At 40.8% G+C, this 21090-nt stretch overlaps 1 protein-coding gene across 6 annotated transcripts in view; it reads left to right on the top strand.

The window, feature by feature from the left end:
• The window catches only part of pdss2 (prenyl (decaprenyl) diphosphate synthase, subunit 2), a 201484-nt gene that overhangs the window by 155839 nt on the left and 24555 nt on the right, over positions 1-21090 (top strand). For 5 of the 6 annotated variants that reach the window (XR_013576649.1, XM_078542522.1, XM_078542523.1 and 2 more), the window contains exons 6-7: positions 3587-3754; positions 15060-15191. Coding sequence is in view for 5 of the 6 variants with exons in the window: in XM_078542522.1 (XP_078398648.1) it covers positions 3587-3754; positions 15060-15191 (300 nt within the window). In the remaining variant the exon portion in view is untranslated. The remainder of the gene's footprint in view (positions 1-3586; positions 3755-15059; positions 15192-21090) is intronic. The other variant, XM_078542524.1, reaches the window with a different exon arrangement.

The raw sequence follows: 21090 nt of genomic DNA, 5'->3' as shown, positions 1-21090 counted from the left end.
CTGCTTCCCTTATGTTTCTGGCACCTTTCAGGTCTCAGTCCCATGTGTGTCCAACCATGCCTATATGTCATAGCTGTGGGTCCATGATTCTCACGATTTGAGTCATAATTATGCATAATTTGTGGTTTAGGCTGTTCAAACCTTTTCATTTGATGTAGGCTGAACTGTACCTGTCCATTCTTTGCAGCACCCATTTCTCTTAATACATTTGGCCTGGGAAAGCAAGGGTTGAATGTGCTTTCAGCCCAGCACTGCTGAAAATTGTTGCAATTTGCATGTAAACTGCAGATAGTTATATGTAGTCTAATTCTCTTGGTGTAAATAAATATGTGGTTAACATCTGGTTGCTGGAATGAAATTTTCTTATTTTGTTAGGTTGAGAAGAGAAGGTGATTACAGATTGCCAGGCAGCTTTAATGGATATTTTTTTTTAACATGTATTTTCATTTTGCACACAGGGCTGAAAATAAACAATTTTGTGTTAAAGTTGACTCTCAAATGTCAATATTGAGATGTGATTTTTAGACTTGACTCCCTGATGTGCGATGATGCTTAAACATTCAATCGACTGACCCTGGGGATGCTTCATTTAGATCCTGTGGCCATTCCAGTGCATGTTTTCCTTTCCGTGGTGATGTGCTGAAAGTTCTCTCTCATGCATGCTTCTGCCGGCAGCGTCTCTATTCACAAAATGCTCTAGGCTCATAGTTTCCCTTTCAGTGCCATACACTCTTGCAACAATGCAGTCTCTGGACCTGTGCATTTCCTATATCTGGAGCTGTGCACTTAGGAAGCTAAAAATCCCACAAAAACTAAAATTGTTGGTCATAGTGTAGTAATGAGTTTGTAATATAACCTATACTCCAAACTGTCCACTAATATAAATGGAGCAAAATTGCTCATTTCGCTCTTCGTTCCTCCTCACAACCAGAATAATGGAATTCTGATCTGGGTGTAAATGCATCTGGAAAAATTACAACTCAAAGTGTGTTAATTAGAAAGGGAGTCCCCAATTGACAATTAATTGCCATCTGTTTCTTGGGGAACCGCACGTTATTTTTTCAGCTAGTACTTCATTGCTTCAAGCAGCCTGCTAAGCTCAAGAGCAACATTATAGTGAGGTTGGGAATATGCTGCAGGGATCACTGCAGTTTTACAGTTTGATGAGAAACAAGTTACACCTGATCTATCAAGTCGGCCCTCTTGCAGTTACTCTACATTCAATTATGTATGCAAAGTATAGACCAATAAAGCAATACAATTTCAGGAAATTAATATCTCCTTAGCTTCCTTGCTATTCCGACCAACTGCATACGAATTCTTGAACTCGGAGCAGGAGTGTAGGCCACACGGCCCTTGAGCCTGCTCCGCCATTCAATAAGGTCATGGCTGATCTGATTGTGGAGTTGAGGTTACATTCCTGCTACCCCCGATAACCTTTCACCCCCTTGCTTATCAAGAATCTATCTACCTCTGCCTTAAAAATATTCAAAGACTCTGCTTCCACCTTTTGACTAAGAGAATTCCAAAAACTCACGACCCTATGAGAGAGAGAGAATTTCTCCTCATCTCTGTCTTAAATGGGCAACACCTTATTTTTAAATTTTGACCCCTAGTTCTAGATTTCCCACAAGAGGAAACATCCTTTCACATCCACCCTGTCAAGACCCCTCAGAATCTTATGCTTCAATCAAGTTGCCTCTTACTCTTCTAAACTCCAGCAGATACAAGCCTAGCCTGTCCAATCATAAGACACTTGCCCATTCCAAACACTAGTCTAGTAAACCTTCTCTGAACTGCTTCCAACGCTTTTACATCTTTCCTCAAATAAGATGACCAATACTGCACACAATACTACAGATGTGGTATCACCAATGCCCTGTATAACCGAAGCATAACCTTCCCACTTTTGTATTCAATTCCCCTCGTAATAAATGATAACATTCTCTTAGCTTTCCCAATTACTTGTTGTACCTGCACACTAATCTTTTGTGATTCATGCACAAGGACACCCAGGTCCCTCTGCATCTCAGTATCATAGTATCTTTACAGTGCAGAAGGAGGCCCATTGAGTCTGCACTGGCTTGGAGCTCTTCAGTCTCTCATCATTTAGATAATATGCTTTTTTATTCTTCCTGCCAAAATGGATAATTTCACATTTTCCCACATTATACTCCATTTGCCAGATCTTTGCCCACTCACTTAACCTTAATATCCCTTTGTAGCCTTCGTATGTCCTCTTTGCAATTTACCTTTCTACCTATCTTTGTGTCATCAGCAAATTTAACGACTATGCCTTTGGTCCCTTCACCTAAGTCATTTATATAAATTGTAAAAGTTGAGGCCCCAGCACTGATCCCCGTGGCACACCACTCATTACATCCTGCTAACCAGGAAAAGACCCACTTATGCCTACTCTCTATTTCCTGTTAGCCAGCCAATCTTCTATTCATGCCAATATGTTACCCCTACACCATGAGCTTTTATTCTCTGCACCCTATCAAATGCCTTCTGGAAATCTAAGTACAGTAAATCCACAGGTTCCACTTTATCCACAGCACATCTTACTTCCTCAAAGAACTCCAATAAATTGGTTAAACATGATTTCCCTTTCATAAAACCATGTTGACTCTGTCTGATTACGTTGAATTTTTGCCTTGCTATGTCTTTAATAATAACTTCTAACGTTTTCCCTATGACAAATGTTAAGCTAACTGTCCTGTAGCTTCTGCTTTCTGTTTCCCTCCCTGTTTGAAGAAAGGAGTTGCATTTGCTATTTTCAAATCTAATGGACCTTTCCCCGAATCTAGGTAATTTTGGAAATTAAAAACAATGCATCAACTATCTCACTAGCCACTTCCTTTAAGACCCTAGGATGTAGTCGACCAGGACCCAGGGACTTGTCAGCCCGCAGCTCCAACAATTTACTCAGGACCACTTCCTTGGCGATTGTAATTTTCTTGAGTTCCTCCCTCCCTTCCTTCTTAGGAATTAGGTTTATTTTTAGAATGTGAGATCCACCAGAACAAATAGTCCACCCTGTTTATATATTGAGAGATTTTCTGTATTAAGAAAAATGGATACTTTAGACAGTCACACAAAAGTAACTACATTTTGTTTTTCCCAGTCACCTCTTCAAGATCATATTGTGGGTAGCTATGAATTGCTCAGTTCCCAGGGCTTGTATTTTTTTTAAGCCTCAAGTTAAATGAACCATCCAATGAAAGCAGGAGCAAGGGGCTAGTGATTATCTCATAAATGAGAAATTATTTCCTATATATGATTGAGTCTGACACCAGCAACTGAAGTTTCTAACATATTAATAATTTGGGTGTCTCTTTGCGATTGGAATGATTCAAAAATGAGGCCATCCGACAGCATTGATCACCTTTGTTTTGAAATTATTACTGATTGTGGTCCTTTATGCAGAAGATTTATTTAGTTATGTTACTGCTTTATTTCTAGTAGAAGACTTGCCATAGGTCATTAATGCATGTATTGCTCCTGAATGCACAGGTATATCTGGTGGTGCATTTATTACTCATAATCCCATAATAGTGGTAACTGATATGTTTACTCTTAGGAGAAGGTTACTGATGACATCCTGATGACTAACTGGGAGGAGCGGATTTTTCTATCGCATGGTGCTTTGCTGGCAAAGAGTTGTCAAGGTGCAATGCAGCTGGCGAAACATGACACAGAAGTTCAAGAAATGGCATTTCAGTACGGAAAACACATGTCTTTAGCTCACAAAGTAAGCAGCTTCCACAATGTAATGAAAATAGATGGACCATTACAGTCATTAATATTTAACGATAGAAAATTGCCAGAGTAGTGATTTTGGGATACGATAGATTGCAAGTAAGTTGACCCAAGTGCTTGCCTCTGTGATGGAAGTTTGTACGTCTGAATGGTCTTTTCAGTATGGTGTTTGTTAATTTTTATAATAATGTCTTCAAGCTGAAGCATAACTCCATCATCAATCATCATCATGAATGTTGAAATTTTCCCTAATGTTCAGCAACTTCACAAAACAGAAACTGAGACCACCAGAGGAAACTGTATTTAAAAGATTAGTTACAGTTCTAGATTGACACAAAAACCACAATTGGACAAAGTCTCTTTCTAAGTGCATCTGTGACCACAGTTAATTATTATTTATGCTATTAACATTCCCATGCCCTCACTCCACGCCATCCACTTTACCCTCGGGAATGAAAAGGAAAGTGATTGGGTTAATTCACTGTTCATGCCGTTCTGTGCAAAATTTATCATCTTATCATTAGGACAATTCCTTTTGTATTTAAAAAAAGAAACCAAAAGCAACCAGCAAGTGTCATATTGACCATACCTATTGTTGTGGTTTTCATTATTTGTCCACTAACTTAATAAATGTTCAGTTTAACTTGTAGAGCCTTCTGATTGTTGTACCTTATGTTGGTGCTAGGTTAACCTAGGGAAAGTTGTTCTTGAGCAGTATTGCTGCAGTCACATTTTCCCAATTCCCTTCCTTGGAAAATTGGCAATGCTGGGGGAATTTGGTCTGCAGAAGTGGCCAGGGTTCCAGACAAATTCAGTTCTGTGATTTAGCTTTGGGTCTCTTAGCTGAGAACCGAGTAATTGTAACTAATGAGATTAACCTTTAAAAAACCCTCATTGAAGAATTGTGAAGATTGCAATCAAAAATTTGGTTTCTTGCTTGATATTTGAGGATAGATTTACCATATTATTGTTAAGTGTAGCTTTAGTGGCAGATTTAGAGTAAGTTCAATGTTAGGTTTGTTTTGTCATTCTATTGCTCCATCTCAAATGAAGTATAACTTTGCTGTAATTTAAGATGGCTGACTTACCAGTTGCTTTTTAGTGTCAGCGTGTTACTATAAGCAGCAGCCTTTGAAGGAATTGTGCCAGATTTAATGAGTAGCCAGACAATCTCTCCTATTACTTGAAGTTGCTTCTTTAATTTGTTCTTTATGGAGACGAAATACTGGCTACACTTGAATACAAATAAATATGGTTAATTTCTAACTAATTATGTGCTTGCACATGACTCTGTCACATGGGGCCAGATTAATCGCTCATTCCACCAAATTGTTATCAGCCTAAATTATTCCAGCACATAAATTATTTTCCTATAAAATAGTTCCTCTTGTGTTGGATTTGTTAACTTTCTTACTTTTCAGGCCTACAATTTATCATGGGTTAAACAAGAAATGTGAGCTTGCAGTGGAAGCCATTCACTCCTTCAAGGATATATATTGAATGGTCAAGGCTTTTCCCATAGCCATGTGACTTTGTCATATCTCTTTGTAATATATAAATCTATCCTGAAGAGCACCACATCTATTCTGTTCTATTTCACTCATTAGTGGTAATGGTTTACTTCATTGTTTATAAAGTCTGAATTCTACTTACTAAATTATTGCTTATCTTCCTCAAAAAGTTTGACAAGTTTTACACTTGATTTCAAGGCGGGCAGCTTTCTGTTTATGCCAAGTAGCAGCTGTCAAGATGTGCACCAGCTACAAGAAGTCCTTTCCCAGACAGGCATGCTAAATTGTGTTTGGACTGCCCTGGTGGTACCAGGAATAATGGCAGAAAATAGTTTTGTTTTGTGTAACATGCAGTGTTTTTTAGTTGAAAACGCTCTTCTAGATACTTTGGGTAAACTATAAAGAATTCTCTCTTGCATTGTGATAGCATTGTATGAATTTCTTAGGCACAATATTACAAATTTTATGTAGTCTAATTCCCTTGGTGTAAATAAATATATAGTTAACATCTGGCTGCCTGAATGGAATTTCCTTATTTTGTTAGATTTAGAAAAAAAGGAGTGTTCACGTGGATTGCCAATAAGCCTCAATTGAGCTCTTAACTATGTAATGTTTTTTAAATGCAGTTTTCTTCTTTGAGCTAGATATATCTGGACCAAGTGCAAGTTTTTCCAACTGGCATCCGTTATGTTGGGGACCACACAAGCTTATTCATAAAGTATTGCTAATTGGATAAAGAGCAATTCCTTATCAAGCATTAGCACCTTTGCTTTCACCAGATGTCTTGAGCTATTATTAAGTAAAAGAACAGGACTTCAGAAATGCTTTACAAGTCTAATTTTCTTTAGCTACTATGGTGATAATCCTTATTGCATTTTATTATTGTTAGAATCATAGAATGGTTACAGCACAGAAGAAGGCCATTTGGCCCAGCTTGTCCATGTCCAGGGGAGGCAGTGGCGTAGTGGTATTGTCGCTGGACTAGTAATCCATAGAGCCAGGGTAGTGCTCTGGGGACCTAGGTCACCACAGCAAATGGTGGAATTTGAATTCAATAAAAATCAGGAATTAAAAGTTGATGATGACCATGAAACCAATGCCCCTTGTCGTAAAAACCCATCTGGTTTACTAATATCCTTTAATAAAGGAAATCTGCTGGCCTACATGTGACTCCAGAACCACAGCAATGTGGTTGACTCTTAAACGTCCTCTGAAATGGCCTAGCAAGCCACTCAGTTGTACTAAATCTAGGAGGGTTTGAAACAGGACGGACCACCTGGCATCGACCTATTCGCTGGAAACGACAACGGCAAACTCAACCCAGTTGACCCTACAAAATTCTCCTTACTAACATCTGGGGGCTTGTCCAAAAATTGGGAGAGCTGTCTCACAGACTAGTCAAGCAACAGCCTGACATAGTCATCCTCACAGAATCATACCTTACAGATAATGCCCCAGACACCACCATCACCATCCCTGGGTATGTCCCATGGGCAGGACAGACCCAGCAGAGGTGGCGGCTCAGTTGTATACAGTCAGAATTGCCCTGGGAGTCCTCAGCATCAGCTCTGGACGGCATGAAGTCTCATGGCATCAGGGCAAGGAAACCTCTTGCTGATTACCACATCCCGTCCCCCCCTCAGTTAATGAAACAGTGCTGTTGGAAATCAGTTGGAGAAAGCACTGAGGGGGTCAAGGACGCAGAATGTACTCTGGGTGGCCGACTTAATGTCCATCACCAAGAGTGGCTCAGAAGTACCACCACTGACCGAGCTCACCGAGTCCTAAGAAACATAGCTGCTAGACTGAGTCTGCGATAGGTGTTGAGGGAACCAACAAGAGGGAAAAACATACTTGACCTCATCCTCACCAACCTGCCTGCCGCTGATGCACCTGTCCATGACAATATCGGCAGGAGTGACTACCACACATTGTGGAGACAAAGTCCTGCCTTCACATTGAGGATACCTTCCATCATGTTGCGTGGCACTACCACCGTGCTAAATGGGATAGGTTTTGAACAGATCTAGCAACTCAAGACTGGGCATTCACGAGGCACTGTGGGACATCAGCAGCAGCAGAATTGTACTCAAACACAATCTGAAACCTCATGGCCTGACATATCCCCCACTCTACCATTACCATCAATTCTGGATCAATGAAGAGTGCAGGAGGGCATGCCAGGAGCAGCACCAGACATATCTGAAAATAAGGTATCAATCTGGTGAAGCTACAGCACAAGACTCCTTGTGTGCTAAACAGCATAAGCTGCAAGCAATAGACAGCTAAGCGATTCCACAAACAACAGATCAGATCTAAGCTCTGCAGTCCTGCCACATCCATTCGTGAATGGTGGTGGACAATTAAACAACTCACTGGAGGAGGCGGCTCCACAAATATCCCCATCCTCAATGATGGGGGAGCCCAGCACAGCAGTGCAAAAGATAAGGTTGAAGCATTCAGCTAGAAATGCCGAATGAGTATATCTTTCTCGGCCTCCTCCAGAGGTTCCCAGCATCACAGATGCCAGTATTCAGCCAATTTGATTCACTCCACGTGATATTAAAAAACAACTGAAGGAACTGGACACTGCAACGATTATGGGTCCTGACAATATTCCGGCAATAGTACTGAAGACTTGTGCTCCAGAACTTGCCGTGTCCCTAGCCAAGCTGTTCCTGTACAGCTACAACACTCGAATCTACCCGGCAATATGGAAAATTTCCTAGGTGATGCCCTGTACACAAAAAGCAGAACAAATCCAACCCAGCCAATTATTGCCCAATCAGTCTACTCTCAAGCATCAATAAAGTAATGGAAGGGGTCATCAACAGTGCCATCAAGTGGCACTTGCTGGGCAATAACCTCCTCACTGACGCTCAGTTTGGGTTCTGCCAGGGCCACTCAGCTCCTGACCTCATTACAGTCTTGGTTCAAGGATGGACAAAAGAGCTGAATTCCCGAGGTGAAGTAAGTGTGACTGCCTTTGACATCAAGGCAGCACTTGACCGAGTGTGGCATCAAGGAGCCCTAGCAAAACTGGAAATTAGGAGGAAAACTCTTCGCTGGTTGGAGTCATACCTAGCACAAAGGAAGATGGTTGCGGTTGTTGGAGGTCAGTCATCTCAGTGCCAGGACATCACTGCAGGAGTTCCTCAGGGTATTGTCCTAGGCCTAACCATCTTCAGCTGCTTCATCAATGACCTTCCTTCCATTAGTAGGTCAGAAGTGGGGATGCTCGTTGATGATTGCACAATGTTCACCATTCGTGACTCCTCAGATACTGAAACAGCCCATGTCCAAATGCAGCAAGACCGGGACAATATCCAGGCTTGGGCCGACAAGTGGCAAGTAACGTTCATGCCACACAAATGTCAGGCAATGACCATCTCCAACAAGAGAGAATCTAACCATCGTCCTTTAACATTCAATGGCACAGTCATCACTGAATCCCCCACTATCAACTTCCTGGGGGTACCATTAACCAGAAACTGAACTGGACTAGCCATATAAATACTGTGGCTACAAGAGCAAGTCAGAGGCTAGGAATCCTGCGACAAGTAACTCACCTTCTGACTCCCTCAAAGCCTGTCCAGCATCTACAACACTCAAGCGAGGAATGTGATAGAATACTCCCTACTTTCCTGGATGAGTGCAGCTCCAACAGCACTCAAGAAGCTTGACCCCATCCAGATCAAAGCAGCCCGCTTGATTGGCACCCCATCCACAAACACTCACTCCCTCCACCACCGACGCACAGTAGCAGCAGTGTGTACCATCTACAAGATGCATTGCAGGAACTCACCAAGGCTCCTTCGACAACACCTTCCAAACACACAACCGCTACTATCTAGAAGGACAAGGGCAGCAGATAGATGAAACAGCACCACCTGGAAGTTCCCCTCCAAGCCACTTACCTTCCTAACTTGGAAATATATCGCCATTCCTTCACTGTCGCTGAGTCAAAAGTCCTGGAATACTCACCTGAACGGCACTGTGGGTGTACCTACACCACATGGAATTCAGCAGTTCAAGTAGGCAGTTCACCACCACTTTCTCAAGGGCAATTAGGGGTGGGCAATAAATGCTAGCCCAGCCAGCGATGTCCACATCTCGTGAATGAATAAAAAAAATGTCAGCCCTCTGGAAGAGCAATGTGCCTAGTCCCACTCCCACGCTTTTTTCCCATAACCCTACAAATGTTTTGCTTCAGATAACTATCCAATTCTCTTTTGAAAGCCTCAGTTAAATCTGTCTCCATCTCGTATTCTGGTCCTAACCACTCGCTGGGGAAAAAGGCTTTCCCTCATGTCACCGTTGTTTCTTTTGCCGAGTACCTTAACTTGGCGTCCTGTGGCTCTTGGCCCTACTGGGAATGGAAACAGTTTCTCCCAATCTATTCTGTCCAGACCCCTCCTGATTTTGAACACCTCTATCGAACCTCCTCTTCTGCAAAGTGAACAGCCCCAGATTCTCTAATATATCCATATAACTGAAGTTCCTTATCCTTGGAACTATTCTCGTGCATCTTTTCCTCGCCCTCTCTCATGCCTTCACATCCTTCCTGAAGTGTGGTGTTCGGAATTGAACCCAATACTCCAGTTGAAGCTGAACCAGTGTTTTATAAAGGTTCATCATAACTCCCTTGCTTTTGTATTCTATGCCTCTATTTATAAAGGCTAAGATCCTGTATACTTTATTAACGACTTTCTCAACCTACCCTGCCACCAAGATATATGCACATATACCCTCTGGTTGCTCTGTTCTTGCATCCCCTTTAGAATTGTACTTTTTATTTTATGTTATCTCTCCATGTTCATTTCACCAAAATGTATCACTTCACACGTCTCTGCATTAAATTGCAACAACCACTTGCCTGCAGATTCCACCAGCCTGTCACTGTCCTTTTGAAGTTGATTACTGTCCTCCTCACAGTTCATAATACTTCCAAATTTTGAAATTGTGACCTGTACACCAAAATCTATGCCATTGATATAGTTCAAGAAAAGCGGTGGTCCTATCACTGCCCTTGGGGAACCCCAATATATATTTTCCTCCAGTCTGAAAACAACTGTTTACCTCTACTCTCTCTTTCCTGTCACTCCCTGTGCTCCCACTGTCCCTTTTGTTTCATGCACTTCAACTTTGCTAACGCGCCTGTTATGTGGCACTTTAATGCCTTTTGGAAGTCCGCAAGCACCACATCAGCTACATGGCACTCAACAACCCTCTCTGTTACGTCATCAAAAAACTCAAGCAATTTAGTTAAACATGATTTGTCCTTAACAAACCTGCACTGGCTTTCCTTAATAAATCTGGATTTGCCCAAGTGACTGTTGATTTTGTTCTGAATTATCATTTCAAAACAGCTTTCCCACCACTGAGGTTAAACTGACTAGCCTGTAGTTGTTGGGCTTATCCTTGCATGCTTTAATTAACCTGATAACCCACAGAAGTTGAATAGAAGGTTTATTTTATTTGTATTTCCGCAAGTATATTTTAGTCTGGTACCTTTTTAGCTGGAGAAATTGGCTTGTGTGTGGAGTGGTGCAAATGAATTCATAACAATTAATGCAGCCGGGTTAACACTCCTAACTTGCAATATTAGTTCACTTTTGAAAATGTAAGTTACACTTGAGAATAGTCTTGACCATTTGAATGGTGGATGTTAACATGCATCATGTCAGGTTGTTGCCTTCTTTCTCTTTTTCCTTTTTCTCTTTGTTTCCCTTATCTGCCTTCTTCTGCTGCCTATGTATGTTGAGAGTGTGTAGGTTTTATAGAAATGGGGTAGAGTTTGCCTAAAACATCCACTCTTCATAGTAAGTTTTTGCACTAAACTGAGTTGGTTGATGTCTTTATTTGGCAATTAACAGTTTGACTTCAATGCTAAAAAATTGAATAATATACAATTGTAAATTAAGACCAGATTGCATTGCCCAGTAAGAATGAACCTATTCATCCCTTTAAGGATTAGAATGGTTTTCCTGACTACCAATGGGAGCAGAATTTACTCCTACTCCTTGATGAAAGTAAAACCATTGTATTATAATTATTAAAGGTAGTCTAACTAGTGGAAGGGTATGCCTTCAACCTTTTATGAAGAAATGAATGATAATTACTTGGTAGTACAGAACTTGAGTGTTGCTTAAAAATGGAGACGTGCTATTGATGCTTTTCATCTTGCATTCATCAAGATGGATTTGCAAGAACACTACATTTCAAAGGAAGCATCGCTTTTGGTCCTGAAAATTGCTTTTCAGATGAAAAGAACATGTCCATGCATTGCACCTTTTTCAAATAAACAAAAGCTTAGGGGACAGCCATTCCCTGGTTCATTTCCCATGGCAATGACTTGACCAGAGTTGGCTTCCCTAGCTTGAATTTAAACAAAAGTCTGGCAACTGTTCCCTGGTGTATTATCATTTGCAACAGCTCTACCAGTCAGAATCCACTTTCCAACCAATCAGCACCCTCTTCTCATGCAGTATATATTGTTCCCTTTGAGGTTTCGTTTTCTTGTCTGTCCTGATGAGTGCAAGACAAAAACTTCAACAGCTTGTCCCTTTTTTCAGAAATGGATTGTGATTTACCACACACTGTTAAAGCACATTATATATGCCTTATTGAGTCTATAACAATATAACAAGGATCTTAAGTTAAATCAACCTAATATTTCTATTCAGTATATAATTTTTCCTGACAGTTTATCTTCCTAACCCTGGTATGCATTTAACAGGACACTTCAAAAGGTATTCTGTAATACAAAAATACATCCATTTAGTGCCAAATGCTGACAACAATCACACCTAAAATCCTAATAGTGCAGTTAATGAATAATGAAGTGTCAAACTGACCCAGTTCGCAATGCAAATGTGATAATTGGAGCACTAATCTTGCAAAATTTTTCACATAAGCTTTCACAGAAATTAATGTTGGGGAATATTAATGTTAAAAAGCTGGACATTTGAGTGAGTACTGATGCATAATTAGCATTGAAATGAACTTTAAAGTGTTCCAACATGATCAAACCAGAATAGACTATAAATTGGGGGACTGTGCATACAGGTGTCAAATTCCCTCAAGTAAAGGAGGAACTGGAGTCGTCAGTATGGTCTGCTGCACCTTTCATGCTGCCTTCATGTCGGGTCTGAATTGAGCTAAAGGCTGGAGTTCATCAATGTGGCACAGGGTTCAAAATACACAGGGTCATTGGGTGATTTCATCCTTGAAACATCACAAGTAGTCCACAGAAAAGCAAATATGAGGGTGAAAAATTCAAGAACGATCACCCCTGTGCAATATTACCTTACATTATTGCTCCTTCTAGCTCTGGGGCTGAACAATTGCAGGTGCAGGCACCTTGTTGAGAGAGGGGAAACACAGTGTTTGATTGGAGGAGCAGAGAGCAAGTATAAGAGACGATCTGTGGGTGGCTGCTCCTTTCCTTTTAATTCTTTCTTGGGATGTGAGCGTTGCTGGCCGGGCATTTGTTGCCCTACCCTAAATGTCCTTGAACTCAGTGGCTTGCTAGACCATTTCTGTGGGAAGTTAAGAGTCAGCCACAACACTGTGGATCTGGAGTCCCATGTAGGCCAGACCAGGTAAGGATGGCAGATTTACTTCCCTAAAGGGCATTAGAGAAGGAAATCTGCCATCCTCTAATCAGATTCCGTCTCTCCCATGCTGGCTGCACCTGTCTCCCAATATTGATGCTCCTCGAGGGACAGAATCTATGTTTGGAGGAGCAGCAAGAGTGCGAGGAAGGAAAACTGTAATTGGAAGAGCTGGAGTGGCAGCATGGGAGAGACGAAGGCCAAGATGATGGCAGATCCACTGCAGGTAAAGCAGTTCCGGCTGTGCCCAAGAGAGGGAGGGCTGGGAAATGAGGGGGAGGGAGGGAGAGGGGAGTAAGAGTGCGAGACACTAAGGAAGGAGAGAGGGGGTTGGGTGGAGAGTGGGTGAAGGAGGCCTCTCAGGGTGATAGTGAGTGTGTGGGCAACAGGCAACATTGTAGACTTTCGCACTTAAAGCTTATCTCATTTATTTATGATTTTTCCTTCTAAAAGTCTCCTCCTAGGCCTGGCTTTCAAGTTTGCAAACTACTGGAACAATAATAATCAAGGAAAAAATAATATTTTTTTCTAATGGCTTTCTTCCTCTCTTATATTTGTAGCCATTTGGTAGTACAGAACTTGAGTATTGCTGAAAAAAGACATGTAACTTTTCATCCTGCATTCATTAGGACAATTCACAAGAATACCAAATGTAAAGGGAACAACAATTTATACTTCATGAAAAGAGAGTTTTATATTTGCCCAATAATCTCTCGAGTCAAGTTTAAAGTAGGGAGAAAAACATTTTGTCAGAGAAATCCAGTTTTTTCTGTTTGCTTAGTATTTTTTTTATGTGTTTCTGCTATACGAGTGTCTGTCTGTATACAAGCTTTTATTGGCTGTCATTATGCTTGTGTGTTCATTTTTAAAAAGCTTTGGTGTGTTGAAAAAGTTGGGTGCCCACTTGATCCAGAAGAGTCTGATCACCCAGGCCTTGAGTTTGCTTTCATATCAGCCACTGGAGGACAACGAAAGAACAGTGGGATTGGGTGGGGGGGGGTTGTAAATGAAGTAAAACTGTTTAATTGGTGTTGGCTTCTTGGCTGCCTGTCTAGCACTAAGTTTCTTGTTTCTTTAATATCCTTTAATGGAGACATAGAGCGAGTTTGCAAATTCCTGCTTCGAGAACTGTTTGGTTTCTAACTTGACTCTTTAGGTCAAAGGAGCCCCTGAAAATAGAAAAAAATGGCTTCCAATAATCAAAAAGTAACCCTCAAGAAAATCTCAAAGAGCCTTTGATAAAATAAGTATTTTTGATGCCTGATGTGCTGCTGTCTCGCTGTGGAAAAAGACCCCTGTGTGCACGCACGCACACACACACACACACACACACCCCCCCCCATCTACAGGGTTAAATATGTTGACTTTACACAGGGGTGGGGATGAAGAGAAAATTAAAGCTATTGGGCGGGAGAAGTTTGAGATTTTTCATAGTAAGATTTCCAACCCCAATAAATTATTGAAATTTGAAAGCGTTTTATATAAATTTAAATGTTAAGGGGATGGAGAATGGGATGCATTTGTCACAAAAATGCATCAGGCGAAAATTACGCTACAGTGCTGGCTTTCAGATCATTTTGACAGATTGTTTTCTAGTTCTATAAAGCAGTTGGTCAATTTCTGGTTCTACAATGTGATTGGCCAGAAAAATTATGCTGTCATAATGCAGGCTCATCAATGGACATGCTATGGTGCTGCATTTGATATACAAGATTTTCAATATGATGGACTAGCAGATTTCTCATGGCGTTGCTCATTGATTAGAAATTTTTTAAAAAATACATTGAGGGCATAACAAAGGAAAAAACACACAGTGGCACAGAAGAGGCTGGATATGGATAGGCTGAATGAAGGGAATTGTTGCTGCCTCATATTCAGCATTTTACAGGTTGTTTTCTTTTAAAAGCGTTCCAGGTTTTTTCTCTCTCTCTTTCTCTCCATTTTTTTACTGACACAGTTGCCTTGCTCACAATCACAAGATTCTGCCAGTTTGACACAGCCCTTTGAACCTCTGCGTGCTGAGATACGCAGTTCCTAATTAGTGTTTTTGAGCTGCTGAATGATTGAGGTTTTGTCATATATCATTACATTCTTGTTTGATTAAATAAAAAATGTTTGATTCACCCGTTTCAATCCTCACTATTTAGACTTTACTCTTATGACTTTCCAGCTGAATTCTGACCTTCAGCCATTTGTTGTGGAAACTTCCTGTGACACGATGCCTTTTAGTTTGAACTCTGCTCCAGTAATCTTGCATCAGGAGGCTTCAGGTCGGGACACTTGGATGAATCAACTTAAACAGGTACGGTTCATAGGGTATTGCAGGTTATGTTATTGGCCTATAAAGCAAAAGTTATGAACACAGGTGTAGTTAGCAAGTGGTAGCAGTCCTTGCTGGAAGTCGAGACTAAACATTCCGTTTCAAAGAAGAGGCTCAGAAACCTACTTGAGGTCCTGGTTAGGAATTTAGCTGGCTCTTAAGTTTTTTTTATAAAATCTATTATTGATGTTTTGTTTCCTTATTTATTCGGTCCATTGACATGGGAATGTATTTCCCGTATCCTGCAGATTTAGAGCACAATATTAGGGAACATTGTGTAATGTTACAAAAATAAATCCCTTTAGTATATTTCAAACACTAGTCCTGCCCCGATCAATACGCTCCCTCTCCATAAGGTGCTGACTGTCAACGCGGTTCAGTAATATGAGTGACGGGCACCTTTGCTGAAGTGGACGTTCTTCACATTGGAACCTAGACAGTGAGCGGTAACAGGCTGTTTGACTGTGCGTAGCTTTACAATGGATTCAATATACAAACGCTTTACAACAAGTCATTGTATAGCAGTCAGGAACAGGAAACCTACCTGATTTTTCCTCATTTGAGCCCAGCAATGTTGCAACCAATTGATAACACATGGCCTCCAAAGGTGTCTCTTTCTCCATGTTGTGTCCGTGTTGTGACTGATACAAGTAGAATGATGCACGGGTGATTGCGGGTAAGTCGTTAACCAGAGGACACAGATTTAAGGAAATTAGCAAAAGGGAGGCAGATGAGAAATGATTGCTGCCCCTGCTGACACCAACTAATTTCCCACACCCTGATTGCATATTTCAGCTGTTAGGTTACTTAAGATATTTTTCTTCTTAGCAAATAGTAAACGATCTGATCAAAATTTGATTAAACACAACTTGCTACACATGTAACAAATAATTAAAGGAAATGCCCTAAACCAAACTTTAAAAGTGCAAATGTTCAACACTGTCTCATTATTGTGGCAAAAAGGAACTTTGACCATGCTTCCTGTGGTTTTTGCTTAGTTTTTAAATCGCAGGTTTGAAAGATCACGCTCAAAATGGAGGTCATAATGTAGACAAGATTTCTGGGTTTGTGTGGTTCCTTTGAAAGGGACAAAGTATGTTGATGTGTTAATATATTGATCTGAACAGACTTCAGGAAGAGGGCTACTCACTCAAAAAAATCAATTAAGTTAGAGGTACTTTACAGCAGGTGCAAATGGAGTGCAATTAATGTGTACTTAGGGTTGAAATGTTGTCACAATTGCTCAGGCTTAGACTATGTTCATTTAGATTCCTCAGAAAACATCCATTTACTGTGTGTTTATAGCTTGTCAATATTGTGATGCTGTAAACTGATTTTGAGAGCCAAAATAGCAGCATATTGTAGGAATGATCAGGTGCCCGGCTGAGGAGCGAATCTCACAGGTTAGGGAACTCGGTGACAAAAACTAAAAATGCTGGAAAAACTCAACAAGTCTAACAGCATCTGTGGAGAGAAAGACAGAGTTAATGTTTCGAGCTTGTATGACTGCTCTTCAGAGCACTGAAGAATCTGCAGTATTTTGCCTTTATCTTAGGGAACTTGGTGTCTACTTAGCCTTTCGTTGTATGTCAGCAGCTTGATTTAATTTGCAAGAGTGTCTATGACCCCAATACCATAGCAAAACACTGTGGATGCTGAAATAAAATGCTCAGTGGCAACTGGTTGAAAAGTTCTGATGAAAAGCCATTGACCTGATGTGTTAACTCAGCTTCTGTCTGCACAGATGTTACCAGACCTACTAAGCATTTCCAATCTTTTCTGTACTTATTTCAGATTTCCAGAATCCACAGTATTTTGCTTTTGTACTTAAATGTAGTGCATTCTTCAGGTGGGATTGTCAAAGAATTCACCCAATATTCTCCATCCTGGTTGAGCATAGTTGTGTCACCATATGCAGCTGCCCTGCAATAGTGCATAAAAGTAAATTTGGATACATAAGGACACAGCAATGAAAATCACAATTTCTTTTGGTAAAGAAAAACATATGGAATCCTAGGCTTTATTCATAGAGGTGTCAAACCCAAGCACAAGGAAGCATGTTAACTCTGTAAAAATCATTGGCTAGGCAAGAGTTAGGATATTTTGCGCAGTTTTGGTTACTGTGCTTTAGGAAGCCAAGACTATAGAAAGGATGCATAAGCGATTCATAAGTTAATGGTCAGGGATGAGAGGCATTAGTTATGAGGAGAGACTATAGAAACCTGGCTCTTTTCATTAGAGCAGAGAAAGAGGTGTTCAAAATTGTAACAAGGTAATTAGGGAAAATTATTTACACTGATCTATGAATTAAAAACTGAAGAGCATAGATTTAAGATCATCACCAAAAAGATGAAGATTGGTTGGCATGGAATACCTTAGCAGAAACAGTGGCTCAAATATTTTTTTAAAAATCAAAATTTGGGTGGAGAAAGAAATGCGGTTAAATGGGTATTTCTTGCAGAGAGCTGGCACCGGTGCAGTGGGCCAAATGGCAGCCTCACCTGCAGTAAAATTCTAAGGATCTATGTTGTGGAAAGTGCCGAATCATATAAATATAGAATTAGTTTGGAGTTGCGGCATGTGAGGAAATGTAGGAGACTTGTAGAAACTGATTTATCTAGGTTGCTCTGTGTTACCTATTTGAAGAATACATTTGTCCAACTGCTTCAGTGTTTGGCCGTTAGTTCAAACAATGGTCACCCTTGTTACAAATACAAAAACGATAAAACTGGTGTGTGTTTCATCCTGTCTTAGGGATTACTCCATCAGATCCAATGTTTTTGCATGCAGTGAAATAAGAATATGTCAGTGATGCAGCCTCAAGGTTTTCTTTATTTTAAGGGCACTATATTTAAGAAAATTAGAGAACTCTTTCATTCACTGAAAAACACCAACATGATGCTTATTTTGTCAAAATGAATCTGAAGCTATTAAAAGTAACTCAAAACTCTTCTGGTTTTTCTTTTACCTGAAAATAGAAGTGTGTTTTTATAGGAGCATGCACACTACATAGTGGGAGCAGTACAGTGCCCAGTTTTTGCAGAAATCAGTGAGCATGGAATCTAAGTATGTTTTTATTAAACAGTCCCTGCTGTGTATGGGTAATAATGTCTTACTCCACCTGGTCCTCAGAATAGCTTTAATTAATGCTCTGAAAGTGTAGCTTTTAATCATTTGTCCCAGTAGTACTCTGAATCTTCATTACTGTGAATCAGATTGAAGAGGAACTGTAGCAGAAAGTGTGTTTTTGTTATAGGCAGTTAACCCTCAGACTTCATTGTTGATAAAGCCTAATGGTGTTCTTCTAATACAATACGGAAAATTGTTAAATTCAAATTAAATCAGTGACAAGTACACATTCATGGGAGGAGCTGACAAACCTATGCACACCTCCAGTTTTTAAAATATTCTTTTTTCCCTTTTGAGGAGAATTCCATTTTATATCACTGACCTTAACCCTAACCAAAGGGTTATCTCACAAGGTGCACTAGATCTGAAAGGTCAAGTGTGATTACTCAAGGCAGCTCCTGTATTACCTTCCGTATCCTGCTATTTAAGAAACCGACAATTTAAGTGGGGAACATAGGACTTAGGAGCAGGAGTAGGCCATTCGGCCCTTTGGGCCTGCTCTGCCATTCAATATGGTCATGTCTGATCTGGTTGTGGTCTCGGCTCCACTTTCCTATCTGCCCTCCCATAACCCTTGATTTCCTTATCAATCAAAAATCTTAACTCAGCCTTAAATAAATTTAATGAGAATTCCACATATTAACGACCCTCTGAGAGGAAAAAATTCTCCTCATCTCTGTCTTAAAAGGGAGACCTCTTATTCTTCAAAACAGTGTCCCCTAGTTTTAATCTCGCCTTGTTGGTTCATAGATGAGTTTGCACAATTCAAATTGGTATTTATTCTCTCTTCATGTTCTTCTCCCTCATCAAGCAGGCCTACCGACTTTACCACCACTCTCCACTCCCAATTTATAATATACTTAATCAAAGATTCTCCCCACCATCAAATCTTTTCCACTTCTCTGTTTTTCTTCCACACTCTGATGAAACTGCTGAGTCAATTTGGGATATTGTGTCAGACACCAGCAACATTCCAGTACTGTATTTAACTGGACATCCTATATTCTAAGCCTAAATAGTGAGTATTACAGCAAAGGATAAAATATGAGAGACTCCAAAACTTCCATTCTTTAGTAGGCAACAACAGTTGAGACCAGATACACCAAAGCTTCATTAAGTGGTCATGATAATAGACATTTGAAGAAAGAAAATTTTTACTGAGGATCCAGCTTACAAGGAACCATCTACAACTACAACAACAATTTGCATTTATATAGGTGTCAGCTGTGGCTCAGTTGGTAGCACTCTCCACCTCCCACCGGCAACCCCCCCCTCCCGCCCCACCCCTGAACCATATGGTTGCAGATTCAAGCCTCAATCCAGGGATTGAGCACAAAAATCAAGGCTGATGTTCCAGTGCAGTTCTGCCGGTGTCTGCCATCTTTTGGAGGAGGCATTAAATAGAGGCCCTGTCTGACCACTCAGCTGAAAGATCCACTCAGCTGTAAAAGATATGTGGCACTGCTCTGAAGAAGAGCTAGCAAGTTATCCCCGGTGTCCTGACTAACCATTGTCCCTCAATCAGCATCACACAAACAGAATGTCTGGTCATTATCACCTTGCTCTTTATGGGAGTTTGCTGTGTACAAATTGGCTGCTGTGTTTCCTACATTATAACAGCGACTACACTTCAAAAAGCACATAGCTTTTAAGGTGCTTTGAAACACCTAGTGGTCATGAAAAGCACCATATAAATGCAACGTAGGTTTAATATCATTATTGAACATAGGCAAATGTCCCAAGGTGCTTCATAGGAGCTGTATTAAACAAAATTTGACACCGAGCCTCAGAATGAGATAATGGACAGATTATGAACGGCCTGGTTCGGTCTCAGGCATTGGCCAGGCAGAAGGATGGAGTCAGTAACCAGGCATAGATTCATATAATGCTCTTCACATGTAGGAAGATGTCTTTACATTGAGGGGAACAAAACAATAGATGCCAAGGGGAAGGAGCAAAGTGAAATGTGGAGAGTTTCAGGGTTGTGGAATCAAAGGCACAGCCAAAGGGAACTGAGGAAGTTTCAGGGAGAGAGTAAGTGTAAAGTTGGGATGGAGGTGTGGTGGGGCAGGGCTGGGCACAGATCACTAGGGGCTAGTCGCACCCCTACCACTCCTTGATGGTGAAGAGAATGCAAAGGGGCAAACCAATCAGAAATCATAATTGCATATACTGCTGTCTCAGCAGCACATAGAAGGTCTCCAGCTGACCACCTCGTAGCGTTATACCTATAGAACGTGGGAAGACAACAGTAAACTGCCAAGGAGCAGAGACCCTTTTGGAGAGGAGGTTAGAAAGGATATATTGATCTTGGAAGGAGTGCAGCACAGATTCACCAGAATTGTACCAAACTCCTGGGGTTAAGTAATGAGGACACATTGCATGGACTAGGCTTGTATTCCCTGGAATATAGAAGGCTTATGGGTGATTTGCTTAAGTCTTTTAGGATTTCGAAAGAAGCTGATAGAGCACCTTTCTCATAGAAACCTCCTTGAGCTTTTTTTTCCAGTACTTGGCCTTTGTTTATCTGATCCTGGTATTTGCATTCTTCCCTTTCTCTTCCACCTCCACCTCCACCTCCACCCTAACATTGGTGGGAAAACCTTCAGCCATCTGGACCCGATGCTTTGGATCATTCTCAATAAAGTACCTCTGCCTTGCTACTTCGATTCCCACCTCAAGATCAACGACAAGCCCTACTTCTGAATTTGTCATGAGATACCACTCTTAATTCTTCATACGCTACTGCTCA

The sequence above is a fragment of the Cetorhinus maximus genome, chromosome 5 (assembly GCF_964194155.1).
Source record: "Cetorhinus maximus chromosome 5, sCetMax3.hap1.1, whole genome shotgun sequence".
NCBI lineage: Eukaryota > Metazoa > Chordata > Chondrichthyes > Lamniformes > Cetorhinidae > Cetorhinus > Cetorhinus maximus.
The sequence above is the reverse complement of the archived record's forward strand: the minus strand, read 5'-3'. Positions and strand labels throughout refer to the sequence as shown.